We start from the raw sequence: 16837 nt of genomic DNA on the forward strand, positions 1-16837 counted from the left end.
CCCTCTCCTGCCTCCTTCCCCATTTATAATGTAAAATTTGCAGCTACAACTCTGAAGCCACCTTGTTGTGCCCAGGGAAAAGGCACAAGCCCTTTCAAGCAGGAGGCAGCTGTGCCAGTGCCCATGCAACCTTAAACATATCCCGACAGCTTTGTGATCGCCCCCGGCACTAAGTTTCCTGCTCCCTGTCCCTTGTCCCTTCTCACTTGTCCCTTCTCACTTGTCCCTTCCCCCTCTCCCAAATATTTCTCCAGCCCTGTCTCATTGGTGCGCTACTCTCCTTTGCCTTTTTTGGACTGTTACCCTGTCAATCTAATGCAATAAGGCCAGGGGCAGGTGCAAAGCCCTTGCTATGGCTCCTCTTACCAACCAATCCTCTACTGGCTCCTCGTCCCAAAATACTGAGGAGCCAATGGAGTGGGAAAACCCAGGGCTCCAGGGAGAGGCAAAAGCTGCTGGATTGCTGGGGGGGTGGTCCGGGGGGACATTCATTTAGGACCGGGGTTAGCCCAGGAGCTGCAGAGCGCTTTCATTCCTCTTGGGACTGTGGTGACTTGTGGATAGCAGGCGTGCTCTGCTGATTCATTTTCATCACTGTTAACATGGTGATCAAAGTCTTTGTAGCCACATCTTCGGGGTCTACAGCGGTAGGTGTCTCATTTAACATAACTCCTCTCTCTTGCTGGGATCAGGTTGGTAAATTAGCCTAGAAAATCCCAGGACAACCTGAGTTTGCATGCAGAAAAAAACCCAAAATCCATTGGATTTCTTCTGATCTTCATTGCACACCTTATTCTTGAAAGCTGCTCAAGCTGTAGAGAATTCCTGTTAGTGCAGGCTTGCTTGCGTGTGAGGTTTTACTACAGGTATGATATTTACATATAAATGATCTGTCATTTAATAGATTTACTTCTGTTTGAAAAAGTATATGGAATATATATTCACTGAAGAAGGAAAAAGTGGATATTGTATGTGCACAAAAGCTAAGGTAGATTGTTTGCAGTAGAAATTTATGTATTTGTTTTTAATAGAGACTTTAGGACACTGCTCCTGCAAAAGGGGAACTGTGTCTAAGAAACAGCCTGGAGACAAAGTAAGCTGAATAAGGCTATGCAGAAAATAAATTTCTTCCCTATCCCCCACCCTTTCCCTAGGTTTTTGGTGCTGCTTGTTTTGTTTAGTTTTTCCCTTGTTTTGTTTTGAGGGTTTTGTGTGTGTGTTATGTGTCTCTTGAAATTCTATGCTAATGGTTTTAGTGTTGAGATCTACTGCTGTAGCTGTCAGCACAGTCTATCAGATGAAGGGAAGGGCATGTGAATAGTAGGGAGGCTGGAAGTCCGAGGGAGGTGGGAACTGGGAAGGGACTGTTTCCTTTTATATCCAATTCCCAGATGAGCTCAGATTGCAGTTTTCCTTTGGCAGCCACACACTCTCAGTGACATGGCTAAACAAACTGGCTGCGGTTTGCACATAGCTGTAATGACATCTCTCTCTGACACCAGCTCTGTGTCTTCGAGAAGCTTTCAGAATTGAAAAGGTCCAGAAAATACCCACTGTTCATGGGGCCATCATCTCTAGAAAATGAATGGGGGGCTCACTCACTGAAATTCAAATTGCAATATAGCTGAGGATGTTTGCAGTTCTCTCATCACCTTGTCTTGCCAGCCTATTGCTAAGCAAACACTCTAAATGTGCTATTGACATTTTAGCATTACTTTCTTTTTTTTTTTTTTTTTTTTTTGTAATATGAAACCTGAGATGCAAAGGGAAAAATGAAGAGGGGGTTGGAAACTGCAAATTTGGTATTTTGTAATCTAGCAGTTACTGCTCAAGTAGCTTTATAAATTGCCATACGCAGTGCTTTGGCAGTCATTTTGCTCCTGTTTGTTCTCCTGTTTTGGTCTCCTTTGGCTGTCCAGGAAAGAGTTGTCTCTACCTCCTTTGCCACTCATCCATTTTCTGGCAAAAGTGGTGACCGTGACCAAAATCCCGGTGCAGATGTGGGTGTGGGGTGTGTGTTGGGGCCACCATCATCTCCTGTGCCACAGGCATGTGCTGCTGCCACTCGAGGTGCAAGGGCTGTAGTTCAGCAAGGCAGTTGTATGAGTGCTTTGGTTAGACACTGACATTCAGAGATCACTTACGCAATTAAAACTAAGCATATCAGCTATTTAGCACCAGCCGAACCAAGATCTTTGCTGTACACATTCCGTGTGTCTCCTCCCAGGCAGCAGCTCTCACTGCTTTCCTCTTGGGCTACAGTGAAGGGATGTGGGTGCTGCAGTGAACATGGGGCAATGTTCAGCTTTACCTAGCCATTTTGGGCTGTTAAGCATTGCTACTGAGGTTTATTACCACTAAGAGAGATAGCTAATGCCAGTGAATTATAATAGGTTTTAAGCTTGTTAATGCCGATCTCCACTGTGCGTTAGCAGCCCACGAAAGCTGTTAGTCAGATCCTAGACGTACACGGGAAGGAAGGGTATGGCATCTTTACATAGCAATATGCCTCTGTATTTCCTCCTCTCTGGTGTATTTGGTCTATGTATAGCTGTAGCAATCTCAGAAGGCAGCATGTGTTCAGATTACTGATATGTAATTGCAATGCCAAGTAAACACAATGTGCGGCCGGAGTAGTTTTCCACATTTACTGATTAAAATGGATGGAAGGTATCCTTTCAATGAACCTTTAATGAGTTTTTGTATACATAAAACAAAACTCACTCATGCAAGGAGCCAGCACAAAGCCCAATATTTCACTAAAATCTTATTAAAAACAAATTTTTTATCAGCCTTGTACAGCTTTTCCTGAGAAGAATGAATTTAATCCCTGAAGAGCTTAAATTGGAAGTCTAAATTGTCCTAGTAGCAGTGGTGCTCTATTCACTGTGGCTGCTCTCCATCAAATGCATGTTGTCCATTTTGAATTTCAAAATAAGATGGGCCCAGCCTTCGCTGGTGTAAAGAATGAAAAGTGTTTCTATTCTATGTACTGCACAGTCACCCTACTAATTGCAGCTGGTTATCATGTTAATAAATACTTTTTAAAAAGTGAATGCAGTGAACCCAGTAAAATTCTGGTTAATGCTTGAATGATATAATTCGCTGTGGCTCTAGGTCAAATATTCAGTCTGTATTTTTCCCCCTCAGTGATTCAGAAATTTATTTTAAATAACTTCAGCTTTGTTATCTTTCTGCTCCAAACTTACCTGATATTGAACTAGTCATTGAGGCAAGCAGAAGTGGGGACATTTATATCACTAAAAAGTACTAAATGCTTGGCTTGAAAGAAGCAGTAAAAAAATAATTTTGTTATTAGCCACAGAGGTGTTTAGAAATAGTTCTAAGGTACCATGAGTTATGGGAGAAAGGGGGTTCATGTCTTACACTGAGGAAGTCTCCCAAAGTCTTGCTTACTGTTGCTAATGGTTAGGGCACCTCTAAAATCCTTTTATTCCCATATTTTTTTTAACGACATTTTATGAACTTTCCCACCTTCAAATCTGTAGGACTAAGAAAGACTGAGGAAAATGCAGAACATTCCAGTTATATCCTCTAAAAAAAAGAGTAGGAGTTTGTCATCCATGACTCTGAATCTAGCCATATATAAACTCAAGCTCAAATTACAATCAAATCAGAGGTTAAATATGTGATAAATAATTATCAGAAATAGGTTGGTTGTGCGGTGTTAGAACCAGGAGCTGCAGCAACTCCGCCTACCAACATTAATGTTCATCTTGCTGTGAGTTGTTCACTGTGTACTGTTTGCCTCTGCCATAGGCAGCTGATCAACACAAACACTCTGGGTTATGAGGTTTAGATAATAGTATTTAATTCTGCGTTAGGTAAAACTAATAGTATCAGCAGCTCTTACACTCTAGCAAGATGATATTTATTTTAAACAGTTTTTTCTTATTTTAACAGACTAGAAGCTAGGGATGGTGGAACCTAAGCTTTGTTGAAAGGGGAAATGACGTTGATGAGAATATGTTCTGCTCACCACCACTTTCAGGGAATATATGCCCAAGTAATCAGAATTTTTCCCCTATCATAAGAGACAAGTGAAAGCACAAACAAGCTCCTGCAATCTCATCCATTCTGGGAAAACCTTTGCATGTCCTCTGGGTTGTTATGTCCTTGAAGATTTCCCTTTCTGAGTGCTGTTTGCTGGAGAGATTTTTTTTGGTTGACCAGCTACCTAGTGCCAGCCACAGCAGGGGCTTGCTCTATGGTTTCATACTTAACATGTGTCCCAACTTTTTGCTCTGCCTCAACTCTAGTAATTGTAAGCCTGAAAACATAGTACTTCTGCATAGTTTAGTGTTGTTATCAGAATTATATAGTCATAATTACATGTAACTTTTTTTTTTTTCCTTAGCATTCGTCTTTCACACAACCCTCTTCTGATTTTTGCTTTCAGTCCTGGTGGTGTCTGAACCTTCTGTTTATTATGAACCCAGCCTGAAGAAAAATTGTTTATCTGGGTTTAATTCTAAAATTTATAGCTACAAATGCAAGCAAGGGAGCACAGAATCTGTAGCTCAGTTTGCTTTATCTCCTCAGAGGCACTATCTGTCTGGAGCAAGAGCTATTCCAGGAGCCATATCTACTTCAGTGCCTGTGTCCAAAGAGACAAGCTGACGCTGAAATTGCAGCTGACAGCACTTGAGTACACTGGCTTTCAGAGCATGTGGCGAAACTCTTACTACCGGCTCCTGCAGATTTTATTAACCATTTATATGAATACTATCCTGCCACTTCCTCCAGTGAAGTCCCTCAGATGATCCTTTCTGCCACCTGAATGTGTTCTGCAAATGACTCTGCAGCTAAATAGCCATTAAGAAAATGTCCTCTGTTTAAAAAGTGAAAATAAATACATAATTAAGCACCTTTGAGGTCTGTCAGCTGCACGGCTTTTGAATGCTTTGGGTTAGTGTTTCCATTCAAAGTGATGTACTTTTTTAATCTCACCATAAACCTCTGTTGTTACCATAAAAATGTGCAACATTTTATGTTTGTTATTTTTTATAAGCAACCATAGCTGCATAGATAGATACTTCCTTATTTAAATAAGAAAAATAAGTTTTATTCTTAATCACAAAAATTCATTCTTCCAATATAGTAGGCTATCACTCTACTTCATCTTTTCAAGTTTATTAGATTATAGAAATACGTAATGCATGAATTATTTCCTGTCTCTTTATCTGTCTCAGACTGATTTACACTAGCTCGGTGTCACTTTAAAATCAGTTGTTCAGATGCCTAACTTGTGGAAGACATGGTTTCAAATCATATGATGGCTTATATGTAAAAATGACCTTGATACATCATTCTGGCCACTGTCTATCTAGGGCGCTATATAGACACTGCATGGAGTAGCACAGCTGGGAGGAGAAGAGAGTCATGTCTGGAACGTGGTTGTGCTAGAGAGCAATTTAGTTCTCTGTGACCAAAGAGCAGTTTGATAGAATTTGTACAGATGAGTCCAAACAGTGCTTGCTTCGAATGCTGCAGTACTTGCAGGGCTAAAGTTTGGCCTTGCAGCTGTTAGACAAGTCAGCCACATACAAAACAGCAACATTCTTTACGTGTCAATTAGGAGGAGCATTCCTTTAGTAGAGAACTATAGTGGGTAGTATATCTTCAGAGTAAAGGGATAGGTGGTAAGCTTGATGCCCGCATCCTAGTTCCATGCAGAACTGGCATCAAAGCGAACAAGGGCCATACTTGAATTTTAGGTGGCGCAGAAGCTGTGTATAGCATGCTTTATTTGTATGTAATATGTTCTTTGTGGTCCAACTGGAACATCGCTCTGTAATGTTGGAAATATTCAAGCACAGGACTTAAGCTGTACTGGGTTTCCACTGAGCTTTCACTTATTTAATTATGGTTGCATTAAAGAACAGGGACAGAGAGAAACATGGGGCTCACAGCAAGCTAAATGTCATATGTAATAAGTAGGAAAAATGGGACTGTTACATGTTGAGGAGACTACGTACATTCTCAGACCTCCATTGACTTTAGGCAGGATTGGCTTAAGTATCTGTACACCACACCCACGGATCCAGGAACAGTAGGAGGCTTTCTGCTGAGCCTCGTTTCTTAGATGAAGGTATCTCTGCTTCCAGGGAGGAAAGAAAGAGGCTGGGAGGCGGGTGGGGGGAAGTAATGGCAGAGCTCTGGGTGCTGAGAAGCAGTGCTGAATCCCAGCTTCAAAGAGTTTAGGGGCTACTAGAGTAGTGGATCCAACCTGACATACTTGCATTAGTTCTGCTTGTAATAGCAACTGCTTTTAGAAAACAGCTTTCTTTTAAAAGAAGGAATTTTGTTTTTCCTCTTTGCTAACCAGATCAAAAAGAAGCAGCAAGAAGTAGTGGGCTTTTTAGAGGCCAACAAGATTGACTTCCAGCAAATGGACATAGCAGGTGATGAAGACAACAGGAAGTGGATGAGAGAGAATGTCCCAGGTGAAAAAAAGCCTCAAAATGGAATTCCCCTCCCTCCGCAGATCTTCAATGAGGAGCGGTACTGTGGGGTAAGGAGCTGTTTGGAAATTCAAATATCTTCAGAGAGTCTTCTTTCACAGAAAGGGACTCTTTTCCATTAGTAGGAAGTGTTCAACTCCTTAAAACACTTTGAGATTCACTTTGAAAGAACAATTCTTACAAAACATTTCTTTAGGCACAGAAAAGCAGTAAACCAAAATATTATTCTGTTTTAAGAGAAAAATATACATGGAGGGAAAACTGGCTAGAGAAACTCTGCTGAACAGACCGTATGGATTTTCCCCTGCAGACCCAGAGCCTGTGGAGGACATAGAGCTCACTGCAAGGTGTGGAGTTTGCCGCCTGTGAGGAGCTCAGTGTTTTCCTCTCACATTCTCCTACCTCCTGCTGTGTAGCTCACTCACAAGTGGTCCTGCTGCTGGCTCTGTGCCTGCACTTTCACTTCAGCTCCTGGAGACCAAAGGCAGTGCTGTCTGGGTGAATATGGCTTCTTCACACCAAATCTCAGGGTAGCCATATGTGGACCATGAGGGATTACTCAAGGGAGTCCAGCAGCAGGCTACAAAGATGATTATGGGTCTAGAGCATCTTTCTTATGAGGAAAGACTGAGAGAGCTGGGTCTGTTCAGCCCGGAGAAGGCTGGGTGTCAAGAGGATGGGACCAGACTCCTTTCAGTGATGCGCAGTGACAGGATGAGGAGCAACAGGCACAGACTGGAGCACAGGAGGTTCCAATGAGCTAAAACTTATTTACTTTGAGAGTGCCAGAGCACTGGAACAGGCTGCCCAGGGAGGTTGTGGAGTTTCCTTCTCTGGAGACATCAAAACCCTCCTGGACACATTCCTGTGTGATCTGCTCCAGGTGAACCTGCTTTAGCAGGTGGGGTGGACTAGATGCTCTCCAGACATCCCTTCCAGCCCCAACCATTTTGTGATTCTTTGACTCAACTGGGCTGCTAGGAAGTCAAGTAGATGTCTAAGGCACCAGGGGTTATTTCTATTTTGCTATACAAAAAAATAGGAGTTATAGTTGACTGGAATAGTTTTGCTATGTGGTTTGAATTATTGAAATTATATTGCTTATTCAATAAATATCCAACTCTTTATAACAGAAATTGTAACACTCATCAGATGCTTTTTTATTTTCATATATGCTTGTAACAGGTTATTTCTCTTCAGAGAGTTTGTTCAAATCAGTGATAGATAATACTGTACCAGCATAAATATTAGGATTGTGAATCAAAAGAGATATCTGAGACAATTTTTTTCTCATAGTGTGCATGGAAATAGATAGTCTGGAAAGTACTCTGATATGATTGCTGAAATGAACTTGCAAAGTACTCTGAAACGCAGATCACATAGTGAGCCCAGGTTTAAGTTACTCCACAAATCCAGTGTGAACTACTGCAAAGGTTGTTTTGAGAGAGAAGGGATTTACATGCCACTAAGTTTTCAGAATTAAGTTCAGTACTCTCAGAGCAAAAGTTGCTTGTATGAATAATGCAGTGCAATTGTTTACTCAGTTTCTCATAGGAATCTTAAAAGAGAACTTGGTAAGTTAGAGTTCATGTGCATTTCAACATCCAATCTGCACCAACAAAACATATAATTTGATATATTTTACTCTGGATTTTGTGGTAGCCAATGTTGCAATAAATATTTCTGATATTCCCTGGAGGAGTTATGTAGTGAATTAAAGAATAATTGCCTTACAAAGTGTTGCAGCTGGTCAGCCTTGCCAGTAAATGACAAATATACTGGTTTTACTCCATGTCTGAAGCTATTTCAGGGAGTAAACTATCTACATCTTGAAATTTATTTCAGTTAAGGAGTCATGTGCAAACGGGTCCAGAAAGCAGTTGCAGCTACTGATTTGAAAACTAAATCAAATTTTCCAGTACTCTAAAAGTCTCCAGAATTCTAGTGTACCCAGCTCTCAAAGCTCATTGCTAGTGATCCCAGTGGGTGCATAGCAAAGATCAATTTATAGCATCATTATTTCCAAATAAATAAGGTAAGGATATCCATACCTGTACAGAAGCCTTACCTTTCTCCTGATGGGAGAGTGCCGTAAAAGAGCTGCACAGTGACTGTGGAGTGGAATTATGTGGGCTGATTGAGAACACAGTCAGGGGCTGGCAGACTGGTGCAAAATTCCTCCAAGTCTTCTGTAACATGTCTGTAACATAAAGCTGGGAATTTGCATTGTACTTCTCTGCATAACATGTGCAGGTCCAACAGACCCATCATTCTGAAGTCTAGAATTCTTTTATGCTGTTTAGGGTTTACATGTTACATCTTAATGCTTCTCCTGTGTCCCAGTTCCTTCGTCCTCAGCTACTTCATTAGAATTAGGGCTGAGTATTGCAAAGATCTGTCTGAGTCATAGGCTCCAGTCCAGTATCCTGAATTCATGAAAGTCCCTTTAAAATGTGTTGCTTTTGTTAGTACAGTCTTCAAGGGCCTCAGTCTCATGATATCTAGGAACCTTTGAATTGGGTATATGCAGCCAGTTTATACCCATTTCCTGATGTGCCAAAATAACCCTTTAGCTTAAACAGCTCTAGTCCAATGTATTAATACATGGGAATCAAATTCTCTATTAATCTTCATTTTGCTGCATGAAACAACTCAAGCTCTTTACACCTTTTTTTTTTTTTGGTAAGACAATTTCTTTTTCTCCTTCCCAAGTTTTTGTTTTCTTTCCTCATTCCCAAGTACCCCTTTTTTTAAGGCCAAACTTGTTACATTTCATTTGTGCTCATTCTCCTTTCTGAGATCACTGTTTTCCTTCACTTTCCTTCCTATCTATTGTCCTGTATGTTTAGTTCCCATTCAGATATGTGCACGTATATACACATTAGCAGCATTCTGGCCTTGGGAGATGAAAATTCAAGATAAAAGATTTCCTTCCTCATCCTGAGAAAGATGGATTTGGAGAGAGACATGACAACCTTCAAATATTTTAAGGACTGCAGGAAAAGGAATTAATTACTGGTCTGAATTCAGTATTGAGCCTGATTTGAGCAGGAGACTGGATTAGATGGTCTCCTGAGGTCTCTTCCCACCTGAATTATCCTGTAGTTCCAAGATGTTGTAAAATATGTTCTGCTCCACACCCACTGGAGCTGGTGCAAGATGTAATGACAAAAAATGCAGCAACAAAGGTTTAAGTCAGACACCAGGAAAAAATATATAGTTTTCAGGAGATTGTCTCATTAAAGGTCATTACCAATGGATTAGAGAAACACCTATTGGGAACAGTGTAGTGGTTCCTGCCTTGGAGAAAGGGTCCTTTGAGATCTTCACCAGTCCCGTGTTCTGCAGTTCAGTGAAATTTTGGAATGGGGTTAAGCAAAGAGGGGATACTGGGGACAGGTGAGGAGACTTCGTGTGCTGGGATAGACTGACATGACAGTCCTGTTGCGAATCTCTTCCCCTGATACACAGAAGTATCTACATCTTCTGGCTGACCCTGAAGGGCTGCTTTGCTTCCTAACTTCTGTGGTAAAATGGAGGTTTCTTACAAATGCATTCATGAAAATATACCAACTGTGAGTAGCTTTTCTGCAAGGTCAGAGAAGCTTAAGTCTGTCTTATAAATAGCTTGGATCTTATTTTTCTTTCAGATCTTTGGTATTGCCACTTGAAGAAAGATTAGAAATGGATTCATTTTGTATGCCTGGCTATAGCATGAATGTCAAGTATCCGTTCTAATCCATCAGTGTTGACAATTATGTTCTTATTTGCTCTTTTTCTTAAGCTGATTCTTTGCTCATGTCTAGACAGACGTCTGCATCTGTGTCACTTTCTAAATATATTGAGCACTCTGTTGCTCTTGTCTCTGCTTTTGCTTAACAAAAAACCCTAGAAAACTGAGGAAGAAATGAAATGTAAACTTCTGGTTTTCTCTGTAAGATGAAATCTGTGTTTTCCTCTGTAAACTGAAATCCATAGAATAAAATACCCATGTACATATTTTTTTTTAAAGAATCTCTGTATTATTAGGTAAGACTTTCATTTGATGCTTCATATAGCTGCTAAAGTCAAATATATGGAGATCATAGGGACCTCTGGAGGTCTGTAGTCTGCCTGCCACTCAAAACAGAGATAGCTTTAAAGTTAGCGTATGTTGCTTGGGGCTTTGGCCATGTGAGTTTCAGAAGTCCCCAAGGATGATGTTTCCATGCCCTTTCTGTGCGCTCTGACCTGGTACCGTACCACTCGTGAAGAAGAACTTCCTGCTGATGTCCAAATGGAGTTTACTGTTTGGCTGTCTGGCATTTCTGCAGTGGTCATCCAAAGGATGATAGTGTAGAGAGTATATGTGCATATGCCCTCATATCATAAAGAAAAACTACTAGTTTTTCTTACTACCTACTAGTTTTTCTTACTACCTACCTTTGGTCATTCACCAAGTGGAGGTATGAATGAGTCACCATTAGGAAGGTAAGAGTGCAAATACACAATACAAGAACTATTCCATGGTCACTGTAGTCATGCTTTTACCCCATGCTAAATACACAATAGCTTACTCCTCAGTGTAAGCAAGGTTAAGTGACCTTCCAATTACTGCAAGATACCACATTTACTGTGGGATGTCATTGTACATTACCAATTACCAAGGAATACCTGATATGATAGAAAATTGTCTCCTGTTCTGATAAGGAGTTCATCTGGTCATTCACACGTCTTGCTTGTGTCCTGGGGTCTCATTGTCTACAAGGCTGCATGTCTCTGGAGATTTTTAGTGCACTTGCCATCTGCTGATTTTCCTCTGAGGAGGAATTAACAAGATGTATAAAATGGGTCCAGTTCATGGCCCTTTCTTGTTACAGTCTTCTCTTTGTTTCCCAGCTATTGATATGTTGTACCATGTTTCCCATGTTTCTCTGGCCTGCCAAAGGCCCATGTCAAATTCCAGCCCTTCGAATTGCAGAAAATTGTCCTGTTCTCATTTGCTGTATTGCTCCTAAATTTGTGGATTAGACTTTGGACGCTGGCTTTCTTAAATACTTAGGGCGGGCTTGAGTTAGATGAGAAGAAGAACCCTACAGCAACGTGAAAACAGCAAAGAGATGCTTTGAGAAACGGGTGGCCTGCAGCAGCAGCAGGTGTTCTATGTGGTCAGGGCAAAATGTGCTCTGGGGCTTCTCCCAGGGCCGGGCAGTCCCCACTGCCTGTAGCTAGGTCTGCATGAAAGCTCTTCTGTCCCTTAGATAAATCAGTGAAACGGGCTGTCACTTATCCTGTCTGTTAATCTATGTTGCCTCTTCCAAACTGGACTGAAATGACATTGATTCCAGTCTTGTTGATATTAAGGTGACTTCTAAACCATCTGCTCCAGCTTTTCCCTAGGATTAGCCTTGGCCAATAATTTTTTCTCTCGAAATACTAGAACAGCACAATAAAACAGCTCAAGTCCTAACCCAGCTTTACAAACAAGTCTCAAGGATGAGTCAGCACCTTATTATTTACAGGCTTCTATTTTTGGAGTTATTTGGGGTGAGAGGGGGGATGATAACATGGTCAAGACAGTAGTCTAGAATTCAGCAGACATGCATTCAGTCTTCTGTCCTACACAGAGCTGCTGTCTGGCTGTGGGCTGGTCACTTATGACCAGAGTTTCTGTTGAGGTGTTGAAAACATGTGGATTTTTACCCATGTAAGGTGTTAGTTATGAACTTCCCAGTAACAAGCTAGTGATATCAGAGCTTCCTTAATTGATAGGGAAGCTGTACAGGTGAATACAGTAAAGACCATGCAAGTTCTAGATGGTAGGATAGGAGCCATCCCTGACATCTTTTCAGTTATATTAGCACTGAAGAGAAAATGGGCATTTAATGTAATGATTTATGACTTTGGTTCACGTGTGAACAAGATATTTTGGATTTACATACACACAGAATCACAGAATTACATGTCAGAGGAAACAACATAGTTGTTTGCTATGTTTGTCTGAAAAGTAACTGCATTTTCTAACCAGAGTGCCTTTCTTTAAAAGAAACATTTTCCTCATCATTTCACGTGTGCTGTTATGGAGTCTATTGCCTTTTATTTGCTATGAAGCTATCCAGGGTTTTGAGGATCTATTTTGTATTCTTACTTACAGCAAGTTTTATTTTAACATTTAAATGGGAATAGCTTTGCTTTGGTGTGAACAGCTGAGGCACATTAAAATGAGATGCTTAATTTTATCTGATTCTGACATGGATGTGACATAATTAAAGTGTAAGTCTCTGGAGAGATTTGCCCATTTGTGCATTTTGCCAGCCAGTGCGAAACTCCCTTTATTTGCATTTTCTTCCTGGGGCTTAGATAATGTGGGTGCTTGTACAAGTGCATTGTCATTCTCATCGATACAAGAAAGAATTGCCTGGGCTAGTCTCTTCCTCCTGTGCTTTTGATTTGATTTTTGTTACCAATCCTCTATTGTTTGTTTGTTCTTTTTTTTTTTTTAGGATTTTGAATCCTTTTTCTCTGCTAAAGAAGAAAATATTATTTATTCATTCCTGGGTCTTGCTCCTCCTCCAGGCATAAAGGTATGCACTGCTATCCTTCCACGGGGGCCATTTATTTGATTTTAATAAAAGATGGAGATAGGTAGTGACTCAGCATGTCAAATGAGGAGCAGTGACAAGCATTACATTAGATGCTGGTGCAGCCAAGTGTTCTTAAAGGAAAAAAAAAAGTGGCTGGTTCAGTAAATAGTAGAAAATACTTCTCTCTTCCCTTCTATCACTGCAGGCTTGTTACCATGCCTCCAGCTGAAGATTTTTTGTGTTGTTGTTGACAAAGCAGTATTTGATCATGTTCAGCTTTAAATGATGCAAAATTTCCTAATGCAATGTATAGGTTGTTTTAATTATTATACAAGAAACATTCTCTTCTCCCTGACTGCATCAAACCTTGAGCAAATAGGGTGTGTACTGGCTTCCAGCCATGGGGCTGGGGTGTGGGGCCCTTCCAGCCCCTGTGGTTACACACAGACCGGCACTGTGGGCTTTGCTCCCTCTGTCCCTTGAGGAGATCGCTTAAAGTCTTATCCAGAACATCACAAAGTCCTTTTGGCAAGTCCTCCATGCACTGTATTTTGACAATGTTCTAGTGTATTTCTGGTAAAAGGAAAAGATTTTTCTTTGTCTTTTTTTTTTTTTTTCCCCCTTCAGCAGAAGCAATGTGTTTCATCTTTAACAGAGCCGCCTTCTAATTAGAAGTTTTATAACTGAGAGCATTACAGCTCTCATATCCTAACGTCAGGTTACATGATAACCAAATGTTGCCATCTTTAATGTGGGTGATTCAACAAAAGAAATGAATCAAGAGAGTGATAAGCCAGAACGATAGCAGAGATCTCTGCTGCACTGTGGTGACCTGGCTGAAGAAGTGCCCTGGAGCATGAGATCTGCTTTCTGGTCCAACCCTGCTGCCAACTGTGTGGCAACATTGAGTAAAACACTGTTGTACATGTCTCTGTTTTTCCTCTTCTGGAAAAGCAGAGTGAAAAAGGAGACTTTGCTAAGTGCTTTGCGAGTTACGGATGAAGAGATACCCAGGGGAGAGCCACGGTTGCTATAAATGTCTTTGACGCTGATTCCCTGTGTGATAAGGAGCAAGTGATTTAAACTTTCTGCTTCAGCTGTGCCATCTCCCACCAAGGGAAACAAAAATTACTCGCCTACCTCACAAGGGTCTTGTGAGAATTCATTTAATTAACATCCACAAAGCCATGGAAGGCTTAAAGGACTACACGTATTACATATTATAATCATCGTAAAAGATATATGGAGAATCAATGAGATAAAGAAAATTGCATTTTTCCATCTTCCCACTTCATGTATTATCTGCTCCTTCATGCAAGGTTCTGTTAGATAGTGTGTCTATGAAGCAAAGCAGCAATTTTTTAGAATTCATTCATTCCCAGCTGTCAGCAGAGGCTATTACAGTTTCTACTTCCTGACAACTTTGTAAATGTTGAAAATAATATGTTCTATACATTCTGCTGAGCAGATAACTGTTAGTGCTATTGGTAGCGAGCAAATACAGTTTATGTTGATTAACTGCTGCATTGGTGTTGGTGAGGATTGTTTCAGTCCAGAAAATGGAAATAAGTGAGAGTGTTTTTTAAAAACCCATGTAAAGAGTAGAAGTATATTTACATCATCTCCCTTTTAGAATCTGTTCCTGAATTCAAGAGACACATATAAGTGTTTTAGCATTTATTGCAGAGGAGTTTCTCAGCATCTTCACTGCCTGACAGTCTGGCTGTGGTTCGTCATACAAATAACCTTGCTGCACTGCTTCTGCTTTCCTTTCATTAGGCTGTGAATTCAACCTTAGCATGGAGTACAAAGGATGGCTCGTGACATTGATTTCCAGCAGCATGAATCTGGAATAATAAGTCAGATGTGGAAGAGATGGTGATGATGACACATGACAGGGCTTCCAACTAATATCTTCTTAAATAATTGTATTTTGTTTTTGGAACATGGTGGTAATTTATAAAATACACTAACTATAAAGCACGAAAACACCACAGCGCGGTCAGTAAGCATTTGCTTTCTAGTATTTTTTATCTCACTGAGTCATTATAAAAAATAATATGAAGCTAACAATGTGTTTTATACTCTTGCCTCAGGAGATTCTCCTTCCTACTTCATGCAGCTTTTGTCTCATATTGCACTAGCAGTAGAGAAGCTCTTTAATGACCATGAAGCTGTTTCACAGCACAACCCACTAGCATCCTGACCCAGGGCTATTTTAGAAGTATTTTCTAGAGCAAGCAGAGGAACTTTTTGCTGCTACCTCAACAAATCATATCTTTCCAACAAAATACTTCTAGGTAAATTCATTGCCATGTTAGCCTGCTGAGTGCAAAATACATGTTTCAGTTTTGAAAATTCACATTTTTGTAGCCCTGGATTCTCTCTGGTTTAGGTGGCTATGACATGTGATCAGATCTGGTTGACCAGGGTTTACATTGAAGTGTTACTGCCTGGTATTGGAGCTCTGGTAGTGCCAGAGCCTAGTGTGCAAACTGATCTGCACTTACAGGCTGAGTCTGGCATGTTCAGGACACATCAAAGAGCAGACTAACTGTAAGACACATGTAAAGAAGCTCTGAATACACACAGATATGAAGATCCTTCTTAGATCTGCAGCACACATGCAACATAGTCTTTATGCACTTATTTAAGTATCCTATTACTTACAAAAAAACTCTGTAATCGTTTTAGTAAGAAATAGCAAATCGACATCAAAGCTAATCAGGCTGGCTGGGAAACAGGCTGAGAGGCAGCTCCCGAAATAGGGACCTGCTCCTCCCTGCAGCCAGGTGTGTTCGGACCTCTGCTAAGAGGTCTGGTCAGGTACCACCATACAGATGGACAGCTGCTGTGGCCATCACTGTATTCTTGGATTCAATACGGTGAAACACTTAGATGCCTGGATGACATACGGAAACTTCTGCAGATCTTGGTGTAAATACCCAAGATCTAAATGCTGTTTGTTTAGAACACTGTGGGAGTTGGGCAAAGGTCTTCACACTATTTTTTCCTATATACCAAATACGGTTTTGTCACTAAAGGGTGCTATTTGGCCATAAAACTCAGTAACACTATAGGAAATCAGTTGTTGTTTTTGGTATTTCAGAAAGGATCAATTAGCTCACATCATCCTCTCTCTCCTGTTGCCTCCTCATTGTACTAGCTATCATATTTTCTGCAACCTCATTTAACAGGGGTGAGTTGCGGAGTTTTCTATGCCTAAGAGCAGAAGAGGGCGTAGTGTTTGTGTTAATAGGTTTAGTCTATTAATTTTAAAAACCTTCTCACTTGAAGGAATACCTGATCTTAAATACTTCTAACTTCTCAGTGTGTTCCATGGCACACTGGGATTTAAAGGACAGCTACGCTTTGTGCCTGACCCAAAGATCACTCAAGTTAGTGACAGATTTCTGCATGATCTCATTTAATCTTGGATTAGGGGCACGAATGGTGATGTGCCAACAGTATACGCATGTATGTACAGTCAGGTGTGTCAGTCTCAACTGCCCCCAAAGGTGGGTATATTTCTTTTTGAAGCTCCCATCATTGTTTATGCTTAGTCTAAGACTGTTCTCAACATTCTTGAAAATATTCCAAAATACTGGTCTTGTGTGAACGTTCTGTTAATAGCTTTGGCTGCACCACTGGTTTCCTGAAATGACACAGGTGAATTGTTCTACAGATGAGATGTCTGTTACTTAAACTAAGATGTCAAACAGTATGCTGCATCATTATACCTTCTGAGTATCTTGGCAAGGTTTGAATGCAGGTAACTAATTACTTTTT

The 16837-nt window shown here is 40.7% G+C and overlaps 1 protein-coding gene across 2 annotated transcripts in view; it reads left to right on the forward strand.

Annotated features, from left to right (window-relative positions):
• The first annotated feature begins 478 nt into the window (after positions 1–478).
• The window catches only part of SH3BGR (SH3 domain binding glutamate rich protein), a 28258-nt gene continuing 11899 nt past the window's right edge, over positions 479–16837 (forward strand). Inside the window, exons 1-3 of one of the 2 annotated variants that reach the window (XM_013370075.3) lie at positions 479–647; positions 6350–6535; positions 12968–13048. In XM_013370075.3, the coding sequence (XP_013225529.2) occupies positions 603–647; positions 6350–6535; positions 12968–13048 (312 nt within the window). In that variant the 5' untranslated portion in view covers positions 479–602. The remainder of the gene's footprint in view (positions 648–6349; positions 6536–12967; positions 13049–16837) is intronic. The other variant, XM_013370076.3, reaches the window with a different exon arrangement.

The sequence above is a fragment of the Columba livia genome, chromosome 1, assembly GCF_036013475.1.
Source record: "Columba livia isolate bColLiv1 breed racing homer chromosome 1, bColLiv1.pat.W.v2, whole genome shotgun sequence".
NCBI classification, from domain to species: domain Eukaryota; kingdom Metazoa; phylum Chordata; class Aves; order Columbiformes; family Columbidae; genus Columba; species Columba livia.